This window comes from Diprion similis, chromosome 11, assembly GCF_021155765.1.
Source record: "Diprion similis isolate iyDipSimi1 chromosome 11, iyDipSimi1.1, whole genome shotgun sequence".
In the NCBI taxonomy this organism is placed as follows: Eukaryota; Metazoa; Arthropoda; class Insecta; order Hymenoptera; family Diprionidae; genus Diprion; species Diprion similis.
Window position 1 is genome coordinate 10,004,028 of NC_060115.1, and position 22,318 is coordinate 10,026,345.

General features: G+C 43.7%; 2 protein-coding genes across 4 annotated transcripts in view; both read left to right on the top strand.

Annotated features, from left to right (window-relative positions):
- The window catches only part of LOC124412764, a 125,443-nt gene extending 115,970 nt beyond the window's left edge, over nucleotides 1-9,473 (top strand). Inside the window, exon 4 of the mRNA XM_046892881.1 lies at nucleotides 9,127-9,473. Within this exon, the coding sequence (XP_046748837.1) occupies nucleotides 9,127-9,257 (131 nt within the window). The 3' untranslated portion in view covers nucleotides 9,258-9,473. The remainder of the gene's footprint in view (nucleotides 1-9,126) is intronic.
- Nucleotides 9,474-9,596: 123 nt separating this feature from the next.
- LOC124412159 (zinc finger protein 853-like) overlaps nucleotides 9,597-22,318 on the top strand; it is a 51,935-nt gene continuing 39,213 nt past the window's right edge. For all 3 annotated transcript variants that reach the window (XM_046891824.1, XM_046891827.1, XM_046891825.1), the window contains exons 1-2: nucleotides 9,597-12,227; nucleotides 13,924-14,007. In XM_046891824.1, coding sequence (XP_046747780.1) covers nucleotides 10,989-12,227; nucleotides 13,924-14,007 — 1,323 coding nt within the window. In that variant the 5' untranslated portion in view covers nucleotides 9,597-10,988. The remainder of the gene's footprint in view (nucleotides 12,228-13,923; nucleotides 14,008-22,318) is intronic.

A 22,318-nucleotide genomic window follows, 5' to 3' on the forward strand; every position in this document is an offset into this window, starting at 1 on the left:
ATACAAAATTTTGATGTTGAGAACGCGCTTGAAAATTCCGTGATTAGAGATAAATCACTGCAAAATTTCAATCGTTGAAAACTTCTATGTGTATGAACAATTTCTCCGATTTACACTTTTCGCAGTGAGAGCTGCGTGACACGGAAATCGAATCAATCACTCGACAGATTTCATTTAATACCTGTCACCGAATGCAATCCAATATAATTCCAAGCCGCTGCATTTTGCAGATATCTTGAAACCAGACTTTCCGCAAGATAATTCGGAATTTCTGCGCCTCTCGTTAACGTTGTTAAGCTTGAGTAACAATTGTCCGAAAGAACCGGAAACAGTTATTGTTTGCAAATTGGGCGCGTCTCAAGCGTTTTTTAATATATAAAATATCTAAAGCGCAAGGACGGGCATGTATGTAGAGGTACCCATGCACATCCATAGTTTTTTACGTATCGTAAGCATGGAATCGGTTGCCTGCGAATTGGCCATTTGCAATGCAACTGCACACTCGGGCAGTATCATCTATACAATATTCATTCGGGGGGATAAAATTCGAACCCTTTCTGAAAATGACGAATCTAGCCGGAGGCCATTTCCAATTTCGGTCGGTGCATCGGCGTCTGGCTGGCCACACGTACGCGCGGAATCCGCAGCGGTAAAATATATTTATGCACGGCATACACGCAAGGTTCTATGCGGGTGTCTCGCATGCACGACCCGCAGGTTTGTGTGCGCGTGTCGCCCTGGCGCAGCCAATAACGCACGAAGGGTATTTTTTCCTTTCGATGACTGTCTCTCCGCCCCCGCAACCCTCGGCCGAGAGCCGACCTGCACCCTTGTACCCCCGCACCCCCGTTCCCCCGTCAGCCTTGCGCCACTGGATTTTTTCGGCACAACGCGTATTGATCCCGGAGTCATTCAAAATGGCCGCTGGCCAGAGTCAGCCAATGACTGCGTGAATCGATGACTGCAGCAGGCAACCCCTGGACCGGCCAATGGGAGACCGGCGCCGCTGCAGCCACCCCGATTACCGCTTCACCCTAACCCGGACATTTTCGACTCTCCGATGACCGTTCGATGATTCTGTAAAATTTCACGCGGATAAAAATGTCCATTTCGCCGGACCCCCGGTCGCTCCGTCCCCCAGCATCGCCTGCGCCGAAACGTCGAACGCTTCGATAATTAATTTAACATTTCCGCATAACAATATCCGCTCGCTTCGAAAGGTCCGCCTTGAAAGTCCCGCTATTATTTCATCAACTTTCGTGCATCGCAACCGGTGCTGAATAAAAGTTTCATCGTTTCAAAATCCTTCGCTTATCGGTTGGAAAATATTCTAGAACCGTGCGAACGGAGGGATGCGACTGAATGAGCGAATAGTTTTAGCCCTGCAGGGCCTCGGTAACACAGATGTAACGAACTGCGGCCCACATTTAAACAGGATGGATTCTGAACTTGAATATTTATCTTTATTCTTCAAAATTATCTTTCCCCACAATATACGTCAGCTTTGTTTTTACTTAAAAACAAGAGAGACGCTCGTGATGAATATAGGAACACGAGAAGGGGTGAAAAAAAATCGTGGGTTTGCAATTTAACTCATACGCCATGTTTTCTCTAAATACGCACTTCACAAAAGTTACCATCAATATTTCAACGTGAGACTGAAAAACGAACACGAGGCACCTGACGATCACAATTCGTCTAAATAACTGCTACTGACGTGACAAAACATTGAACACCGAAGTGGACGCAACTCGGTTTAGTTGATAGTGTAACGTGATTTGCTGCAGGTGCCGCCCAGATTTCGAACCCCTCGTAGAATTGAGCGAAATTCCTCTACATGTGCTGAGGGTCAGTGACCTTCGCTCTTCCGGTGTTGCAGACGGTTTATGGGTACTAGGCCCATAGTAAAACGTCGTTCAGAATTCGATTTTTTCGTCAAAATCACCCATCACGTCAATCGATTCTAATCGTAGAACAGTCGTCCGCTCGACAATGGTACCTAGATCTCGAACTCGCCGATGGTCAATTCTTATCTTATCGCCAGCTGAGGTAGTTTACAACCGTGAAAAATGTCCTTAGAGTATTTCGATGAAACGACAAACATGGGTCAAGATTTACTTGTGTCTAATTACAAAAACGATCCTCTCAATCAATGCTTTGCAACGGTCGGCCTGCGGTTCGCTACGCGCAAAGATATGGATTATTGCACGCGTATATGATGCAACCGTGCATGGTAAGACTCACATACTGGCCGGTTGGACTTGGCGGGTTGCATCATACACGCAATAGTGCAGCATGTGTGCATATATACTTAGATTGGCTTCTATTGACACAGGCATGCGAGCCGAGCTCTGTAGCGCGGATGTAATACGGTTCGTACAGTCCGGAAAAATGACGGTATTAAAGTATTTTCGCCAGACGCGTCACGTGGCTCGTCTTGATAATCCTCTACTCCTCCTGGATTCCGATTGTCCTATTGAAAGTCCGATGTTGGAACGTTGGAAGTCGCGGACCTCTCGAGTCGTTACGGGAAATTTTTTTACTCGGTTATTTCCTACTTTGAGATACTCTTCATTCGTGGCAACCAATTCCTGATCCTATTGCGCTAAGCAGGAAGAACGCAGTGATGGAGGTTCGGATAGAGTCTTAACGACCTTCTGCAGCGCAATCGACTGCGGCACGTTGCACCGATGATTATTATTTCTCTCGCATGATGAGCCGACTTTTTAAAGCAGCTGTACGAAGGCGGTTTTTCTAGCGCGAGCAGTTTTTCTATTAAGGTTCATTTGTTTCTTTCATTGCGTAATGCCCGCCGGACGCACCACTCATTTCATCCTACAGACCACAGCTGTATAATTCTTAATTCATACAATTTCTAGTGCAGTTTAAACAACGCTCGACGATATACCGATCCTAACGCACCATGCAGTTTAGTTTCATTCTCCTCGCATACTTCCCGCTATTTATCCCTCGACCGTCTCTCTCACTCTAGAATAACTCTGCAGGTTTAGCCCGGACAAGAACCCGCGATGCTTCAACCCCTTACTCAGTTCCCAGTCTTGCCACCAGACGTCACCTTTGAACAGGGCAGGGTTGTCGACGTTCTCGAATCACCCCGTTCAATTAACCGGGACGAAACATCTCGCAGGGTCTCATCATTCAATTTGACAACCACACGGAAAGCGAATCTAGAAACGGCGAGGAGTTCGACGTCAAATTTTCAAATACGGTGTTACAGCTGCATTCGATTCACTTTTTTCACCCTCAAACATTTCTGCAAGACAAAATTTTGAAATGCTGCAGAAATTTTTTCTCTATTGACTTCTCAAATAGACAGCATTGTCAAAAGCGGATCGATGTCTTCTGACTAGCATTTTCCATTGCCTTTGATTTTCCCAGGCGTCGTTTTTTTTTTTTTTTATAAAAAATCGGTATTTTACCGTCGAATCTCTTGTCCAGATTTGAATATACATTATTTGCATTATTGCTCTCATTGTCAGCTGCATTCGTGCAGGTGTTAACGATCATTTGAAGTACCTACGCGATGTTGTGTCAGCACCACAGAGTTCTCTCGTTTGAATGATAAATGGAATGATTTTTAGGAGAGCGATGGTCGCTGATAGTGATTCGAGGGTTCTTGGTGTGTATGAGTATCGAAAGAGATTGAAGTAAAAACAGGGAGGATCTTGTTTTATTTCAGTTTAAGTACCAAGGTTGTGACCCACCCTCTATTAGGGCGCCATAAAAATGACAATATCTCCCATGCCGGCCGCACCACAGCCAAGACAAATGTCTTCCTATGCCTGTTAATCTCGACAAGAGATCTTTCTTTTTACGAGTATACCGCTGCACCTATATCGCTTTGTGCCACGGTTTCGTTCGAATCGTGTGGGTGTGTTGAACCCTGAGCGCGTACAGACGCGTATAACAAGTTACGTCGTGAAACGACTCGTGCAACGCTGCCTCCTCCACCGTCTTTTATTTCGTCCGTTAAGTCCAGCTGCCGATCGTGATCGTGATCGGAACCCAACCACCCACAATACAAGTTCTTCCCGGCGTGCATTGCTCGGCTGGCTCGATTCTCACCTGTTTCACTTACCCACGTTCATTTGTTATTTAAAGTGGTTTCGATTCACAGATATATATATATATATATATATATATATATATATATATATATATATATATATATATATGCAGTATGTGGGTACACGACGTGGTTCCTTAAAATCTACTCATCCCCGCAGTTTTACCTCTCTCCGTTATATCCATTAACACCGAACCACTCGGATCAAAGCTCTCTCACGTTTATCCCACCTGTTCAAAAAGGTGATACCAAAAATCTGTAGGGTATTGTTTTTCTTTTTTTTTTCTTTTTTTCTTGTTCTTCTTCTTCTTCTTCATCAATCTGCACTCGCAGCTCTGCCAATTTTTACTAACGTAGTGATGACTTTGATCGTCGAAATGGAAACGAGACATCTCGACGTTAGAGATGCGACGAAAGCCTCAAACTGATGGAGCTGTTAATTCTTGACGGGCGGGTTCTACCCCATGCAGCGATTGGTCCCACCTTGCGGCGCCCACCCCTGAGTCGTTATCCCGAGAAAAAGAATCCAGCCCCTGGCCGCATTTTTCCCTCCGTTCATTGGCCAATTTTTTTCTTCCCCGGACGGGGCTACTCCCACGCCGGGTGAAAGGAGGAGAAAAGAATCAGCCGGGTCTGTCCCTGATGCTATCTCGACTTTCGCGGGGTATCCAATGAAAAAAGTAACGAAACCCACTGACTTTCCTCGGATCGCGGTGGTTGTAAGGTGCGAAAAGATCACGCATTTCTCCCTCGCCGTTGTGGCCGTGCAGGCTCGTCTCTACACACGTGGCAGACACGTGGAAAAAAAGAAGAAGAGCGAAAAAACAAACGAGCCTTGCGTGTAGGGGTTGCCGTATCAGGGAGGGAAAGGGATGACTGGTGGGGAGAGACGCTATTGTGGTGGGGATACTCGATCTGCTTGGCGGGAGGGAGGGGAGGGGAGATGTTGCCACGTTAGAAAAAGGAACAAAGGGGTGAATTTCTCGCAGGGGTTGGAAACGGTTTGCTGCTGGTGTGCGACCGAGGTGGGGGTGGACGCGGAGGGGTGTCGGAGACATAGAAACGAATGGTAGGGGGTTGCTTTCCTGGTCTCGGGAGAATTTCGTTTTCTCCTCCAAGATGACCATCGGCTCCGGTGATGGGTCAACGCCGTGTCTCGCACACCTCACATTAGATCACGCACTCCTCGCAGGATCGATCGATCAGCCTCGGCTCGTTCATCGATGTGTAATCGGGAGGCGGCGGAACGATGACCCAAACTTTTTGGTAGGACCACGGTCATGCGGTGGGTCATCAGCCCTTCTCGTGTCAGTCACGCATATGTTGCCCACCATGACGCTACTATATGTACGATACTATACCGCACGTAACGCGCGTTATAGACGGAAGCCATTTTTATGTCCAGCTCTCCCTGTTTTTAATTCACTTTCTGTACCCCACGAGTATAACGCCCCCTTGTATACACTCGCTCTATATGAGCGTACCCACGCTTAGCCCCCTCTACGATTTTTCTCTCAGTCGACTTTTTAAGTTCGTCGCGAGAACACACGTGGCTCACCTTAATAAATAAGGCGTTCGCTTCGTGCGCGCAACGTGTAACGATTTCTGCTTAGTAGGTACGTGGTGGGTGATTTTTAAAAAACTAAACCAACGACACGCGGTTACCTTACAAAACGAGGTAGTGGTAGAACTGATCTATACGTCATTTTTTTTTTTTTTTTTTTTTACCGCTGAGGCCATTTTTGTATATAGCTGAAGTGTTTTAATAAATTTTCTGCGACAAAATTCCAGTGGAATGGATGAAACTAAAAAGACAAGAAATAGACAAATTTGAAAAGAGTCGACGTGTAGATCAGACAATTTTTCAATACAAAAAAAAAAAGAAAAAAAAGAAAACTTGTGTACCAAGTACGTTAGGTTTACTACAAAGAAAAGACATTTGGTGAAGAGTGCTGAATGAAAAATTTGCAAAAATATAATATGGCGAAGAAGTGAGCGCAAAGAGATAAGCGAGATTAGATTCTACAGGGGTGAAATAAATAATGGACAAAGTGGAAGGAAAGTAGTAAGTATAGTAACACGTAGGACGAAGGGATAAAAGCAGCGTCGATTCTTACAACCCTCCTTCGCTCGGGTCACCCCACTCTTTGCCGCGTCTACGACACCCCTTAGACGTTCCCCTACCACCGAGGCTCAAGCCATCCCTGTTCCCTCGAGCGCCCCCACCTTGAGGGGCGCGCGCCGAGACGTGGTGGGAGAAAAGGAAAAGAGGGGTGGACTAGAAACTCCTGTCCAAAACCGGCTCAGTTTTTGATATCTGTACGGTGTATTTTTTGAGCGAGGGAGGATATACGGGGACGAAAATGAACGGGGTTGAATTACGGAGCGACCCAGGTGCTCGGAATTTGAATCGGGATTTTTTATCGCCCGGAAATCGCGAGGGACGCTCGGAAAGGTAGCAGAAGTTCGACCAGCGCCCGCCACCTAAGACAACGCCCCTACTCGCCGGGTTCTTTAAGGCTCGGGGGGTGGCTTTAGTCAGACGCACGCGGTCTGAGACGCGATCTACCACCGGCAACGGAGAACGACTTAGCATTTGTCGCGAGCCACAGACCTGAGTCAGTTCGGTTCCTCCGCGTCAAGGACTTGAACACGGAAGGACTCTTTTTCGGAAAGCATCTTAGCTCGTCCTACCCTGAAACCTACCTAGTCGCATAACGGTATCCACCGTGTCTGATAGAGCCAACCCCTAAATCTGAACACGTTCCCTGGATTCAGTCCACAGTAAGCAACCGGACTCTACGCTGACCCCCGGCGTCGACGTGTCACGTTCACGTTGTCCCGTTGAGAGAAACTCGATTTACCCCCTTTTTTTAATTTCATTTTTTTATTTTCACTTCCGCCTCATCTCCCACGCCGAAATTTGGACCTTTATTTTCTTCGTCGTCATCTTCAGTTCAGTGTTGTTTAAAATATGATTTTCGCATTTAATAATTGTATACATGTTGTGTGTAGATAATTTTCTTCTTCCCTTATCAGTTGACGATCGTTCATTAAAACCTCGATAAGACGACAACGGGCAGATACGTAATAAAGTGCCTTGGTGAAATTGTGTGAATTAAAAACAAACAAAACAAACAAACAAACAAAATTTACAAATAGAATAATAACCAGGAGAAAACATATGACACAAATAAATCGCTGCTAGTGCTTGACTAAAACTTGTTCGTCACGGAAATACCATTTTATCAAAGTATCACGAGTAAAAGTTTGTGCCAAAAAAAAAACCGATTGTGATTTTTTGTTACGTACAATGAAAATTGAAAATATTAAATCTACACCTATATCTACTCAGTTTGATACAGATATTTTAGATCAAAATATAGTAAAATTCTTGGCCAGAGTTTCAGTTTGAGAAATATACCAAAACTACTTTAAAACACAATTTGGAAGTGCTTTTTTGGTGTCAACAGCAATTGAAATCTGAACTCTTTCCTTGATTTCAGATAGTTTGCAATGTTTTACAAAGAAAATGAAAGTAAATTAACGCTGCAAGTGACGATATTCTGTAAAACAAATGTCAAAATATTGTTTTCAAATCGATTCGAAGATTGTACCAATTCAATTACTATCACGCTAACACCGATATATTTTCACCAATCATAATTCTTTGAACGGACATTCAAATGGAGTAACAATTTTTTTTTCTGTGTAAAAATAAACTGTGCGCCGTGAATATAACGTATTGTGAGAGAGAGAAAACATTTGTGTAAAAGTCAATTAATAAATGTAATAGTGCTTTCGGTATATGCGATACATAAGTACTCGTATAAATAGATATACGTTTATACAGATCACGGATTATAATTCGAAATTTCTATGAAAGACTATGAACATTCGTGAAAACAGTTTTTAATTATTTTGTTTTTTCGTTAAGCAAAATTAACATCTAATTGAAACTTGACAATTTCTGCTGTTATGATAAATTTTTTCATCGCGAGAATGTGTCTTATATATAATTTATGTTTTTGTACGTGTTTTCCCACACCTGTCAACCCCATTTATGATTTTCGACAAATAAACTATTCGTTAAAAGCATGTGAGTGTATTTTTGTTGTTGTTTTTTCTACTTTGTGTTTTCATATGATCAATCCTTTTTTAGTTCTTAAGATTATATTTATTTATTCTTTTCAGTTTTTCATTTGTGTATACTTAATTCGTCGACTTTGCGGCTCAACGCGGACGGTGCCAAGCGTCGCGACGGCGAAGGATCGTCTCAATATCAAGATTTCATTTCGTTTACTCTAAATTTTCATCGTTGATTCAAATTCGTGATATTTCTGACGGTTGCTCGATCGTCCTTTAGCCTAGTAGTTTCTTTTCTCTCTTCAGTTTTTTATCATCTCGTAGGTGAAAATTCGAATGGATTACTTCGTTCCAAGAATTTTAGTAACATAAGTTTCACCGATATTCTTTCTCGGCGTATTTATGATAAACGTTTTAAATACTACTGATATAACTCTCACTGCGATATACATATGAAGTAAAAAGAAAAAAAAAAATATACATATATAAATATAAATGAGTGAAAGCTTTTCAGCCACAGAATTACTTCGTCAAATCTTATATGTTGAACATTTTGTTCGTTTCGTTGTTTTCTTGCGACAAAAAATATTCTTCGCGTAAATAATTGACGATCAGTGAAGTTCATGTTTTAGTTCGAATCAAAAAGTGCTCCTTGCTAAAGTGCTTCAAACGTATATTATGCAACATTAACGTATCGCCACACTTTATTCGCATGGGCGTAAAGGTTGTACCAGAACTAAATTGAAAATATGACGGAAGTTTTACTTGCGAAGAAATTTTTTGTCTCTCAAGAAATGACGTGAATTTTTGCAATTTTATAATTTGGACATACGTGACGTTTGAGAATTAGAGTAACATTTTCATCCGATATCTATTATAGAATTATACATTTTTTACAACTCAAAGAATATCAGATTGATAACTATTGGTTTTTGTTTCTTTATGAATTCCAGCTGCGAGCGGGAGACGAATTGCAGCGAGAGAATCCCGCGAAGGAGAAGAAAATAAGACAGAGACGAAAGACAACAAGCAGAATCGAAGGTATACAAGGAGAAGAGGACACAAGGCGCAGTCTCAGTATTAGAACTACGTACAGAAGAAGAGTAGAGGGGAGCGTAGCGCGATCAGAGACGACAAAGTGCTAACCAAAAGAAGAATATATTCGACTAATAATCACAATAAAACTAAAAACAATAACAAAGATAAAGCTAAAGCTAAAGGAAAAAAATTAAAAACACAAGGGAAAGGAAAGATTTACGAAGAAATTTGGAGATTAAACACTTGAAAAAAAAAGGAAAAACTCAAAAGAAAACAAAAAATTGTCAGAGATCATCATTGGAAGAATTCTTATCCGTTCTGAAAGAGATTGCGGATCAACTTTGCTCTACCATATATATTACGTATATTTCAGTGTGTTCAAAAAACGAGTGTACCTAAGTGCAATATTTATAAAACCTACTAAACGATAATAAGAAGTAATTATTAATGTCAGGATATATCGAAATATTCGACACAATAATTAATAATTATCAAATAATTTAAAGAGAAAAAAAAAAAACATAGAGTCGCATTACGAGGCGTTTCCCATTATCTCGCAGACAGAGAAAGAGACAGAAATTGATAATATCGTATACGATTATAAGGAGAAATAAATTTTCGATAAGGAGAGAAAGATTTCTGTCTCGTGATAAAATAATTTCGCTTTAAATAAAATCCCCCAAGTTCGCATCCCGGTCAAAAAATCACAGGGCTACTCAGGGCAACCGGGACACAGACTTGCAGCGGATTTTTGATACTGCGATCAGAGCGAGAGGCACCATCTGTCTGGATAATCAACGCTTCGTCGACACCGTCCGGGCTGGGCAATCCTGAAACTAACCTGAACATAAGTGTACTAGCTGTTAAGTAGATAAAAGGAGGATAAAGAGGAAGAAGAATAATATAGTCATTAAGACGATCGGCGATATTCGGCTGAAGAATAATCGGTGTGAAAAGGTATAATAGCACCGGAATAATAAGCCGGATCTCAGCCGACACCGTGTATATATACATGTATATACATATATACGTAATAATAATTAATCGCAGAACTCGATCAAACTCCTCGATTATTAAAGTAAGATAAGAGGTGAACAGTTCGAAAGGGCCGAACGATACATGATCGAAAAATCCAGAAACGTCTGCGTCGGGAAAGGATCAACCTGCACCGGTAACCAACGTAAGCGTAACAGCCGAGAAGCGCAGCAGTAACCTCGGCGAGATTTTAAAGGAAAACCTGATCCGCCCCGCGCGGCAATAGCAATCTGCGCTACCAGCGAGCTGAGAAACTGAACAGTAATCCGCTCCCTGAGAAGTCCTCCGATCGAGACCGTACTGAAGTCGAGATCGAGCTGGTGCTTATCGGAAGCGTTGACAAAAAGCGGGCAAGCTGCGCCGCAAGGGGATAGCACGGGCTTCGCGCGAAGGCCTCAAAATTTCGGACGCGACGGCACTGGACCTGCGCGCCCAGTCGCAATCCGCGAACAACTTCGTCCTAGCTGGACAAAGTCCGGACCATCAACAGCACGCCGGAAACCATCACTCTGGCGATTCGGGGGGTCGGTTAGCCGGTGGCGGCGGAGGCGGAGGCGGCGGCGTTGGCGGCGGCGGCGGCAGCGACGGGGGTGGAGGCGGGGAGGGATGGGACAGCCTTAAGGAAGACGAAGACGAAGAGCTGAAGGAGGTCATCTCCAAGAAGGAAATAGGCTCGCGAGACGAGGAAGACGAGGACGAGGAGGACAGTTTCAGCAGTTCGCCGGAGCCGAAACCGGAACCCATGGAAGTTCAGGCTTCGGCTGTATCCGTAGCAGCGGCTAACCTCCATGCGCTAAGGCAACACGTCTTCAAGATGTCAGACTATTGGCACCAGCCTCAAAGAGGGCCACCTCAACATTCCCCGAGCCTTCAGCACGGCTTCGGCCTTCAGCACAGTCCGATCGGACAAAGTCCCATCCAGCACAGTCCCATGGCTCAACAGCAACAGCAGCAGCAGCAGCAACAGCAGCAGCAACACCAGCAACATCAGCAGCAGCAACAGCAACACCATGGATCCCAGTCACAGAATGCTCAGCAGCAGACTGTCCAACAACAAAACTCGATGCACAGTCCAATCGGTCAACAGCAACAATCGAATTCCACGCAGGTACAGCAGAACCCAGTGACGGGTATGACCCAGAACACGGTGCAGTCCCTGCAGCAGCAACACCAAATGACAGCGATGGCTCACCAGCAGTCAAGCCAACAAAACACACCGTTGAGTCAGCACCAAACGTCGCCTCAGGCACCGACGACACCTTCGCCGTCTCAGAGCGGAGATCACACGACGATGAACGCCAACAGCATCGCCCAGAACCTGCACAACCTTTCGCAGCAGGCCCAGCAGCAGAGCATGTCGCAAACTCAAAGCCCGGCTCAGGTGCTCAACGCGAATCTTGGACAGGCTTTGACGCAGGCGCTGACCCAGAACATGCAGCAAAACCTTAGCCAGACCCTGCAGCAGAATCTGGCCCATAACCTCACGCCGAGTTTGTCGCCGCAGCAACAGCAGCAGCTGCTCAACCAGCCACAGAACTTGAGTCAGATGAAATTCGACGCACAAACATTGCAGCAGAACATACAAAACCAGGCGCAAAATTTGTCGCAAAGCCTTCAGCAGCAGGCGCAAAACCTGTCGCAGAACATGGGGCAGAATCTAACGCAGCAATCGCTACAACAGCAGGCTCAGAACCTGACACAGAATATACAGCAGCAGCAGCAACAACAGCAACAACAACAACAGCAACAACAAGAGCAAAACCTTGGTCAGAATCTTCAGCAGGCTCAAAGCATGACCGGAAGTATGGGCCAGAACGGCACCCTCGCTGGAATGGGAATGGTCAATCAACAACAGCAACAACAGCAGCAGCAGCAGCAACAGCAACAGCAGCAGAATCAAAACTCCATGCTGAGTCCGGGGGCGGCGAGCCAGGACAGCCACGACGTCACTCTCGCCGAGAAGCTGGTTAACGAATTCCAGGTGAGTATTCCTCGGGAATCCGAATACCTACAAAAACCGTTTTGCAAGACCTGGCGCCTCTCGCGTCAAAGTAAACCCACGAAAACTAGATCCCCTTTGCATATATATGTTCGCGCGGCGTTGGCGTATATCCCGCAGCTATCCAACCTGTAGGTTTGAAAACGTCTCAGGTTTGCAATGGAACTCGAGACTGTACCGAGCTGCATATAACATATAGTGTGCTGACTACACGGTTCGCGCACACTCTTGCTGCCTTGTCCGCTGACTTACTGTACCACATTCACACCGACGACCGGCATACACGGACACACTTTTGTGCCAAACTCACACGTACCCCGGAGCGTAGGCACACACAGATAGGGATGGATGCAGATACGTCTCCTGGGGTTCTTGACCCGCGCAATACAGATAATACCATACGCATAATGCGCCTGGTACACATCTCAAGAAAATATCGAACGGTATTTATCGCACGGTTTTATCTTGCTCGTTTCGAAAAGAAAAGAAAAGAAAAGAAAAAGAAAAAATGGAATAAAAGAAATTCTACAACCTGAATTTATACACGCGAATCACCCGGGTAGATCTACTCTTGTATCTCGTTCACGGAAACACGTTTAAAATGGTTGAGCTTTGTAGAGTAGATTTACTCAATTCTATCATGCTCGTGGAATTTCAATCCCACATTTGATATTTCAACTGGAATATATTTCAACCTTTTTGCCAATGAAAACAATTCTTCTCGTAACACGCATCACGCTTCAAAATATCGGTAAATTCAGAATTCTTTCAGCTCTTACTGACAAACACACCATTTCCATGGTTATGAACGTGCCTGGTTTTGATCGGTGTAGTAGATAGAATATTGCTTATTTTCAATATTTATGCTCCAAACTATGCGAGTAATGCGAATATGTAGGTACAGATAAGATGAGCATTAATTGAAAAACGTTCAGTGACAAGTGTCGAGCTGAACAAAAAGGGTATAAATAAACGCAACAGTCAATATTACTTCTAGACGGAAGACGTCAAAACTTTTACCACTTTGCGCAGCGTCGGAGCCGACTCTTTGTCTTCTTTTTATCGAACCTTTTCATTGCTCGATTATTTTCTCGCGCAGTAGGCAGGTACTGCAAGCTTCAAGATCCAATTGTACACAGGCTCGACTGCAAATTGTGTTGTTTTTTTTTTTTCTATCCCATCTACAGGATTCGAAGTACCTACTAATTGACACGTTGGTTCAATTACGCGCGGGTAATATAACTTCAGGCACTGTTTATCGATAACTAATCTAAACCAAACCAAACCAAACATCAATGCGCGTATTGGTATTTTCATCCCACGAGCACAAGCAACCTCAAGGTCGCGAAATCGTCGTTGAACAGAATATTGAATCGCCCCTACACAGGCACACGCGTAAATGAAGATGGCAGCCTCAATTCAGACCATCCGTGTCCCCCTAATTCCATTAGCCTGCCGCGTCATGGGTTCAACACTTTCTCGACTATTGACCGACAACTTTTTTACCAAAATTTTCTTCGCGCAGAATTGCTCTTCACGCCAATTGAACGGGTCCTTTGACAACCTTCGGCAACACAGCCAGGCTGTATAGAAAGCCAATCGGTCGAATATGTCACGATTGATAGAAATTCGTATCCGCGCTACAAATCCTGACTAACACGATCCTCTTCCTCAACAGTCCCGCGCCTCTGCAGCTGGCCTAGGAGGTATCGGTGGTATGGCGAACATCTCTCTGGAGGAATGCTTGTCCTACATGCAGCGAGTGAGTTGAAATATCCAACTCGGTTCACCGCCTGTTTGTCATTCATTGTCTTCTGATTTTTTACTTTTTTTATTCTTGCTACCTCTGAGCAGCGAGAAGATTTGAATGAATTTCACTTGTTTTTTTTTTTTTTTTTCTCTTCCTGAATATTTTCCCATTGATTTTTCACCGTCCGATTGTTTATCTCTCCACCTCTATCCGTATCTCGCTCTCTTTGATTTTCATTGCAGTTTTATTTACCTCTTGTACTGACATCACTCTGCATGTATATTCGTTAATATTCATGTAAATGTCATTGTTATATATGCATATATATAACGTATAAGCCAGCTAGGAACCTGTTTCGCTGTTTTTTTTTTCTGGACTGGATATTCTCGTCTTAGGATTATCTTATGACTTATATATATATGTGCTTACCATTGCTGCAAAATCCTTTTGAGTTGTGTAGACTTATAAATTGTTAGCTTTGCCGTTCACGCCAAAACGCACTTAAAGCATGCCGACGCAATAATAATTCTCAAACAGCAAAATATAGGTATACCATCATATAATTATAGATTTGTATTTATCTTGCATTTTTCTATATCTACACTTGACATTTGTTTATGTACGTATGCACGTAACTGTGAAAATTGTTGTACTCGCACTTGCAAAAGGTGTCTCTCTGTCATCGGCTGATGATCATACTGCCAGCCCGATGTTAACCATCGATGCTACGAATGTGCAACTCAACAGCATTGGCTCATATGTTCTTGGAGACCCTGACGTAGTGCCAACGGTGTCCTGCGGTATTACCAAATTCATTTTCGCGCCCAGTTCCCGGGGCTCCTATCAAACCGATCATCCGATCAACGGGCTTAATTTTCAGCCCAGATTTCAGCCAGCGACCGTTTTCGCTGACCGTGGTATCAAATCATGCGTATGATAGCGCCCGGGGGAAAATTCGGGACTGATTGAACCTCGAGAGTGTCAGTCGTGCGCGGAATCCAGCGAAATTTTGTCGCTCAGACGACGCTTCGATTTTTCTTGAAACAAGAATGATGCAGGCGGGAAGGTTGCATGGGTTTTAAAGAAAGTACGTCTAACGAGCCTGGAATTGTGTTATGGTTAAAGAAACGAAGCGGCGCGGCGCGCGGTAACTTCTCGAAGAAAACTTTTAAATTCACCTCTCCGTGAAGCAACAATTTGTTTCGTTAAGTAGCCAAGGCGGTTCTTTGTTTTTGCGGTTTACTTTTATTCTTTGCCGAGTGGATGTACACTCGAGTACCTACCGAAGGTATCCGCCCGGCTTCTACTCTCCCTTAAAAGCCATAGCGGTTGGAAAACTTTTTAGAAAATGGGAAAAATACCGACGAAGAAGAATTTATGGAGAAGTTACAATCTCTGCGTTACTTAAATTAAACTCCCGTTCTCGTCCCAGCACCATGCGTTAACGTTTCACGATTCTTTTCGTCATTCTCCGCGCAGTTTTAAAAACTGATTTTCATTTCCACCCCCGTTTCTCCGCCCTGCCACCCCGCCTTTCAAACTGTCAGATTCTTGTATTTCCCTCCCGAAACGAGGATGTGACATATATTCTTTGGGCCGATTTGAGACCGACCCTCCGGGTGTGGCAACGTAATATTTGGCACCCTCCTTCCGGGCGAGCAATTTTTCAAGATATTTTACGGAGGGGCTTCGTCGAAAGCGTGTCCAATCGGAAACCGTCAATCGATAGAAAATGGTCGCACTGCCACTGTAGTTGGTGAAACTGTTTCGCGGCTGCATCGTGTGGCGTAAAAAACGTGGGAACAGCGAAGGAAATAGAACGAGAAATAGAAACAAAGGGTAAATGACAAGGGAAGAAAAAACTCGACTTGACCCAATCCAAACATTTTTCGCATTCATGGTTTCAACCCCTTCATCGTTTTCACATAGCCTCAGTTTTTTGCCTATCGAGGGACTCTTTTTTATAAATTAAATTTTAATTATTTCACCACCTCTCAACGCGTTCCACCCTTCTGCTACCAAAGCCTCAGCTATTCAAATCAATTTTTTTCTAATCCAAGTGTGAGCCGGTACATGGTTGTATAAACAACGCCGATATAAGGGTGCTTAAACGCGAACGCATATCCGTGCGTAAAATGCGTGCGCCAACCGCCGTTAACCCATCCCGTTTAGACACACGGCAATTAAAAAAGGACTACGAAGGGAGGACGGAGATTCGCATGCTTTTTCTCAAGCCGTTGTTCTTCGCCCCGGAAGGGAATCGGATCACGGAGTGTGGAAACAGGTTTCGGAATCCGGAGGCAAAAAATTCGGGATAAGAATAAGCGGGAAAGAGTGGAAGGAATGGGGGGAGGAAAAAAATTAAGGACACAGTAGACTCGTTCTCCAGATGCAAATTGGATACGTGGTTATTGTCTCAACCCCAATACTCACCGACTGAATAATAATACTTCTCACGTAGCCGTTCGCTGCATCGTACAGAGTTTTTTCTAGCCGAGGATTTTCTTCTTCTTCTTCTCATTCTTCTTGTTCTCTAATTTAAATAACGGTCCTAGCACCGTCGTCTTTTGTTTCATCCCCCCGAACAGGCATGAGATCGGAACGTTTTCCGTGCCGTTCGGCCGTTACACCCTTATTCCTGCGAACGAAATTATAATTTCTTAACCCCTTCTATGCGGGCCGACGTTTACTCGGTTTTCAGTAATTTTCTATGATTTTCGGATCGCATGATTGTGCATAATAACACCGGGTATTCCACTTCAAAACATCCATCCGAACCTCCTCAACCCACCGTGCTAAATTGTTTTCAACAAATGTTACGCTGCCCTTAAATTAACCTACATATCAGGCTTGATAATTAATATTTCATGATTTCTGCATGATGTACACCGACTTACTTAGACGAAAGACTCACTCAGGTTTCTCGTATTAATTAACCCAAAAATAAAAGGCACAAGAGTCTGTTATAATTGCTAATTTGATAAAACTCCAAAAAATCATCTCGAAATCGGAAATGGAATCGAATCAGAAATCCAAACCTTTCATTCTCTAATCAATGTAAGTTAATTTTACCATATTTCTCGAATCATCAACCGTTACGAGACTAAACTTTTACGCTAAAAGGACTATTCGTGTGTTTTCGATTTCGAAGATTCGCATATTCGCAAAATATACTGAATTTGCCTACGTCCCATGAAATTCACATATTTTAAAGTTCAAGGCACGCGCAGCTTACGCAATCAAAGTTATAGTATTTCTTTGTTCTTTTCTATCCTCATTTGCATCATGCAGGATATTAATAACGGATGCGCTGATATAATAACCCGCAACGATCGAACGCGCAGTGCAACAAGCAAGCGCAAGGGTTTCCGGACCCGCCTATAAATACGTAACACGCGTACTCATATGTATAAATACGTGCCTGCAGCGTTCGCGATGTTCTTTCTAATCTAAACCGTCTGAAAATTCGCGAGCTTCCGATTTCGACTTTCGGTCACGTGCCGCGCGGGGTCAAAGGACTCGCAAATCGGGCATCTCACACACCGCGCGCAAACTCGCCAACTATTTTTCCGCAAAAGATCCCGCGTGCATGGAGGCGTCTCCGGTTTCGCCCAACGACCTACCCCAACACTCGAGATACTTTCTTACGTGCTGCTCGCACACACGCCTGCAATATTACGTCTTTCCCCGCCAATCCGGGTGCATATAATTCTTTGTGCGAGCCTGCAGTCGGTCGCTGGATGTGTGGATCGCGATGGTGATGGTGCACTTCTTTATTTCATTTCACCTCTCTCTCTCTCTTTCTCTGTATTTCTATTTTTTTCCTTCCTTTTTTTTATCGTTCGTTGACTCTGCCGCGTCCCAGAGCGTCGCCCGCGTCCGGCACACTGCACTCCTCCGCCTATATACGCGATAAGATTGCAATTCTACATGCTGTAAGCCGAACTTGATGCGACGACGTACATGAACCTTGACGCAAGCCACGAATCTATCGAATTAGACGCGTTTTGGAAATCGTTGCTATTACCGTGACTCGCTCCTACCGATTTCGGCATATTTTTTTATCTTCCCGCGTTTCCTCCCTACCGCCGTTTGACAACCGCTTGGCCTATTTTCCTCGTTCTTCGAATATTCTCAAAGCGGAATAGATTCTTAGACTAAAACATTAGTTTCCTCGTTGCAGTCTGATCGGCGGAACCTCGGTGGGCCGGGGCTGCAGGTCGCCATGGTGCGGCAGCCGCAGCCTCCGAGCCGGCTAAAAGATCGTTGCCCTTCTAAATATAAGTTTGAAAATCGAAGAGCAAAACTGCCGAGTTTTGCCTCGGTCCTTGCAAAAAGAATGAGAGGGGGGGAGGGTGCGGGGCGCGGGGTGCGGGGGGAGGTAGAGGGGCTGATGTGCACCGTATCGCCTCTGGCCTCCCTCGTGAGACGCGCATGGCCGTTGCGGCCCTCCGCGCAGCACCGCGTCGACGGTCCGCGATTATGCTCCTTACGAGCCTCCCGACGTCCGGGCTGATTTCGCGGGCGATTCGCCGCCTCCTCTTCGACGTAGTCGTAGGTCGGGGCGCCGACAGCGAAGGACGACGGCTGTGCGAGAAGGAGGTGAGAGACCCTGACGACGACGACGACGACGACGACGACGACGATGAGATAAAAAGAATTCTCTCTCTTTTTCTCTCTGTTGGTGAGGAGAGGGTTGGAGGGGAGGGAGGAGGGAAAAAATAAAGCTGATTCCGAATCTGGGTCACGGAACGTGTGGCAGCATGCGTAAAAATAAGAGAAAATTGCTGCACTCGATCGGCGGTGGGGGGTATAAAAAGAGAGCTCCTACGGGGGGACCGAGGGAGACAGACATCGTGACGACGGGGGCGAAGGAGAAAGAGAGAGAGAGATAGAAGAATGATAAAAATAACCAATCGGAGGAGACTGACCGCTGCGATGTGAAGCCTATATACGCGTGCAGTTCTTTATCCTCGATGCATTCGTTGCACCGCCAGACGTAATTATTTTTACGCCGACGACGCGTGTCCCCGTTTTTTTCAATTTCTATGCGTTCTTTTTCGCCGACACTGTTTCTTTTCCTTTTCCTTCAGTTAAGGTTTTCATTTACTTTCAACCCTTACTCGCGCAAACTCATTTCGAGATTCATTGATAAGATACAGATTTTATATTTATAGAAACAAAAAATGAAAAGTCATGTTCATTTCTTTCAATTTTTTTGTTCATATCTAAAATTCTCGGATCACTATATCTACGAAATCGTAATTACTTTTATCTTAAATCGACGTACCTACTTGGAAAAATCTCTTAAATTAAATTATGCTCAAGTATTATATACAGCAGACGCGAGTAATGTGAGAGAAAATTTTAAGCTTATACTTTCTACCCATGTGCGCGTAATAAGAGGTTAGAAAATTTTCCCGCGCAAATATGATGTCAGCGTTGCTTCGATTTTCGCGCGCTTTTCTTCCCTTCTCTTCCCTCTTCTCCTCTGTTGCGAACTTATTATTAGTCACCGATCGGGTTTGAAACGTGGGTCAAGGATACAGCGCTGTCGAAGAATAGCGAAGGAACGTGCACTCGAGTATCATATTCGAAATCTCAATTTTCCGATTTCGCTCCCTTCGATTCGTTCGAAAACCGAGTTTCGAGGAGGGTGGAAGGGAGGAATGGCTTGAAATTCTTGAAGAAGAACGACGAGAGCAGACTCCTCGACGCGCGAGCCGAGCTGTATCTCAACGGGCGTCGCGACGCGGGCTCCTTAACCTCCGACAACCTCAACCTTCCATCATCCTGGACCCCCTCCTCTCCTCAAGTTTCCCATCTCTTCTCTCAGCCGTCTACCTTCAGACCTTCGCGCCAGATCCCCCACCCCGTGATCCTCGGCCAATGAGGATCGAGGACGCGGCTGCACAGAGCCCAGACTCGGTACACAAGGCACAAGGCAATTCTCCGGGGCCGAGCATTTTATACAGAAAGACTCTTAACAGAAGTTGCGCACGCAGCCGCCGCAACCTAACTTCTACTATAACACGCGTTTACGCATTCGTCTTTCGACTCAAAAGTTTACGCGCTTAAAAATTCGCCGCTCGAGAATCACGTATAGAAGAGAGACCGATCGTACCGCGCGGCAGAAGACGCCGGGCAGTTTTTTATTGTCACGACCGTTTTCACTTTTTTATTCACATTTCAAAAATTTTCATCCTTCGATACGTAAAATTCTCTATTCCGCGGTAGAAAGGATTAACTAATTGCAAAAAAACGTTCACTTTTCGCGCATACAAGTTATATTCTTCTTTTTTCGTCCCCCTCGTTTTCAATTTATTCACACCTCTTCAAAGAGGGGAAAAACATTTGACCGATTATTAAAGAAAAATATTTAAACAGATAATTAACTAAATGTTGTAAAATAAAAAAATTAAAATTAAAAATTAAATATTTTACACATTTTCCCAGAGAATACTTGACAGTTTTTTCTCTACCTGATCTTCAAATACTTTGCACTGATTTTTTATCGACAATTTCTTTATTTCATTTGTATTGAAAAAAAAAAAAAATTTTGCAAAAAAAAAAAAAAAAATTCAAAGACTTTCCATCCACACTTGACTTACCGCACGGCTTGATGACAGATTCCTGTAAGGTACATATTTGAAAAAAAACATCTTTTGCATTGCGATTGGAGAGAAAATAATAGTTTACTTTTTTCTTCTCATCTCTGATTGTATTATCATGTATATAAGTTACAATTGAACAATTACAAGATGGTTTTACATTGCTGCTCGTAGAATTTCCTCTATATCACTGTCGTTGTCGTCATCGTCATCATCATCGTCATCATCATTATTATCATCACCATCAAAGTCACGTGATGTAGATATGGTATTACTCACCAGAGTACAAGTATTTTTGCCTTGACATATTAACGAACTTTTTCACGTTTTGTCGTATGAAGAAAATTATTTTTATTTTTTTTTTTTCTTTCATTTCGTCAACTTCTTGGTCTACCACGTTGCCAATAGTCACGATCGCGCGTCTATAGATTCTGTCAAAAGTGTATTTCGATTAAAACAAACGAATAAAAATACGAAACAGAAGAAATTGAATAAACAATCAAATTCAAAATAAATAAAATAAGATAAAAATAAAAGAAAAGTTAGTCTCTCAAGTGTCGGACAATGGACCTCAACAGTGTGCCATATTTTGTGATTTTTTCAACCTAACGTATAGTATAAATAATATACTTACATATATTTACATAAATACTGTGATCAATAAACGCTTCGAACTATTTCCGTATACATAAGGTAAGAATTACTTCACGATAGATGAGAAATCAAAAAATAACATAACAATATTAACAATTTGTACTCATAACAAAGATTCAACCCTATTATTAGTTAACCTATAATAAATCGCTTGTATTCTTCAGTAGTAATCAACACTCAGCACTGAAATGAATTTTATCGCGTTTTCAATACTTCAATGCAGTTTTTATCAAGCAAACAATTAGAGGACTTAGAATTAATCTGTCACAATTCAAATTGGTCCTGCGACGCGGGGCACTTGACAGTTATCAATCGGCCTTACGTCAATGTGTTTATTGATAATGCTTGTCGTCCTCGAAATCGCGTTTTTTCCACGTAGGGACATCCGATTCATAAGTGATATAAGTTATATCAGTATCCGGCACGGTATAAATGACATGGCGTTAACAATTTTCCAATTTTTGAGATCATCCCGCACTTCGGGGATCTTATCGCTAGATTTGCATACTTTAGTTTTCATAGCAAAATAATTGCGACAATACCGCGTGTACAGGTTTTACATGTAACGTTTCGGGTGCCGCTGATTCAAGGGTATACGCGGATAGATGGAGAAAAAAGTAGAATTTGTAGAGAGCCGGATTGAGATGGGAAAAAAAAAGTTTCGCGAAAAAGCGCAAAGCGAGTTAAGAGGCGAGGCCGGTTAAATATAAAAGTACCCCGACCTATCCCAAACTGGCGCAAGAACGCTGCTACCGAAACGAAGACGCCGCTTAAAACTGCAGCATGCTGCACTTGGTAGACCCGTCTCTCCGTTTCTGCATCTATCTTCATCCTCCGCCTCTCTCTTTCTCACTCCGCATGCCTGCTGTCGAAGTAGGTACACGACGTTCCTACCTACCTACTTACACATACAGGCAGCCGTGGTCCTTGCAAGCTTTCTTATAAACCTCTGGATCGCGAATTCTCGGGGGAGCAATTTTTAATTTTCTTTTCTTGTCAATTTTTTGACCGATTACTCGGCGATTCCGTGCCGATCGGTTTCACCTTAGGTATAGAAG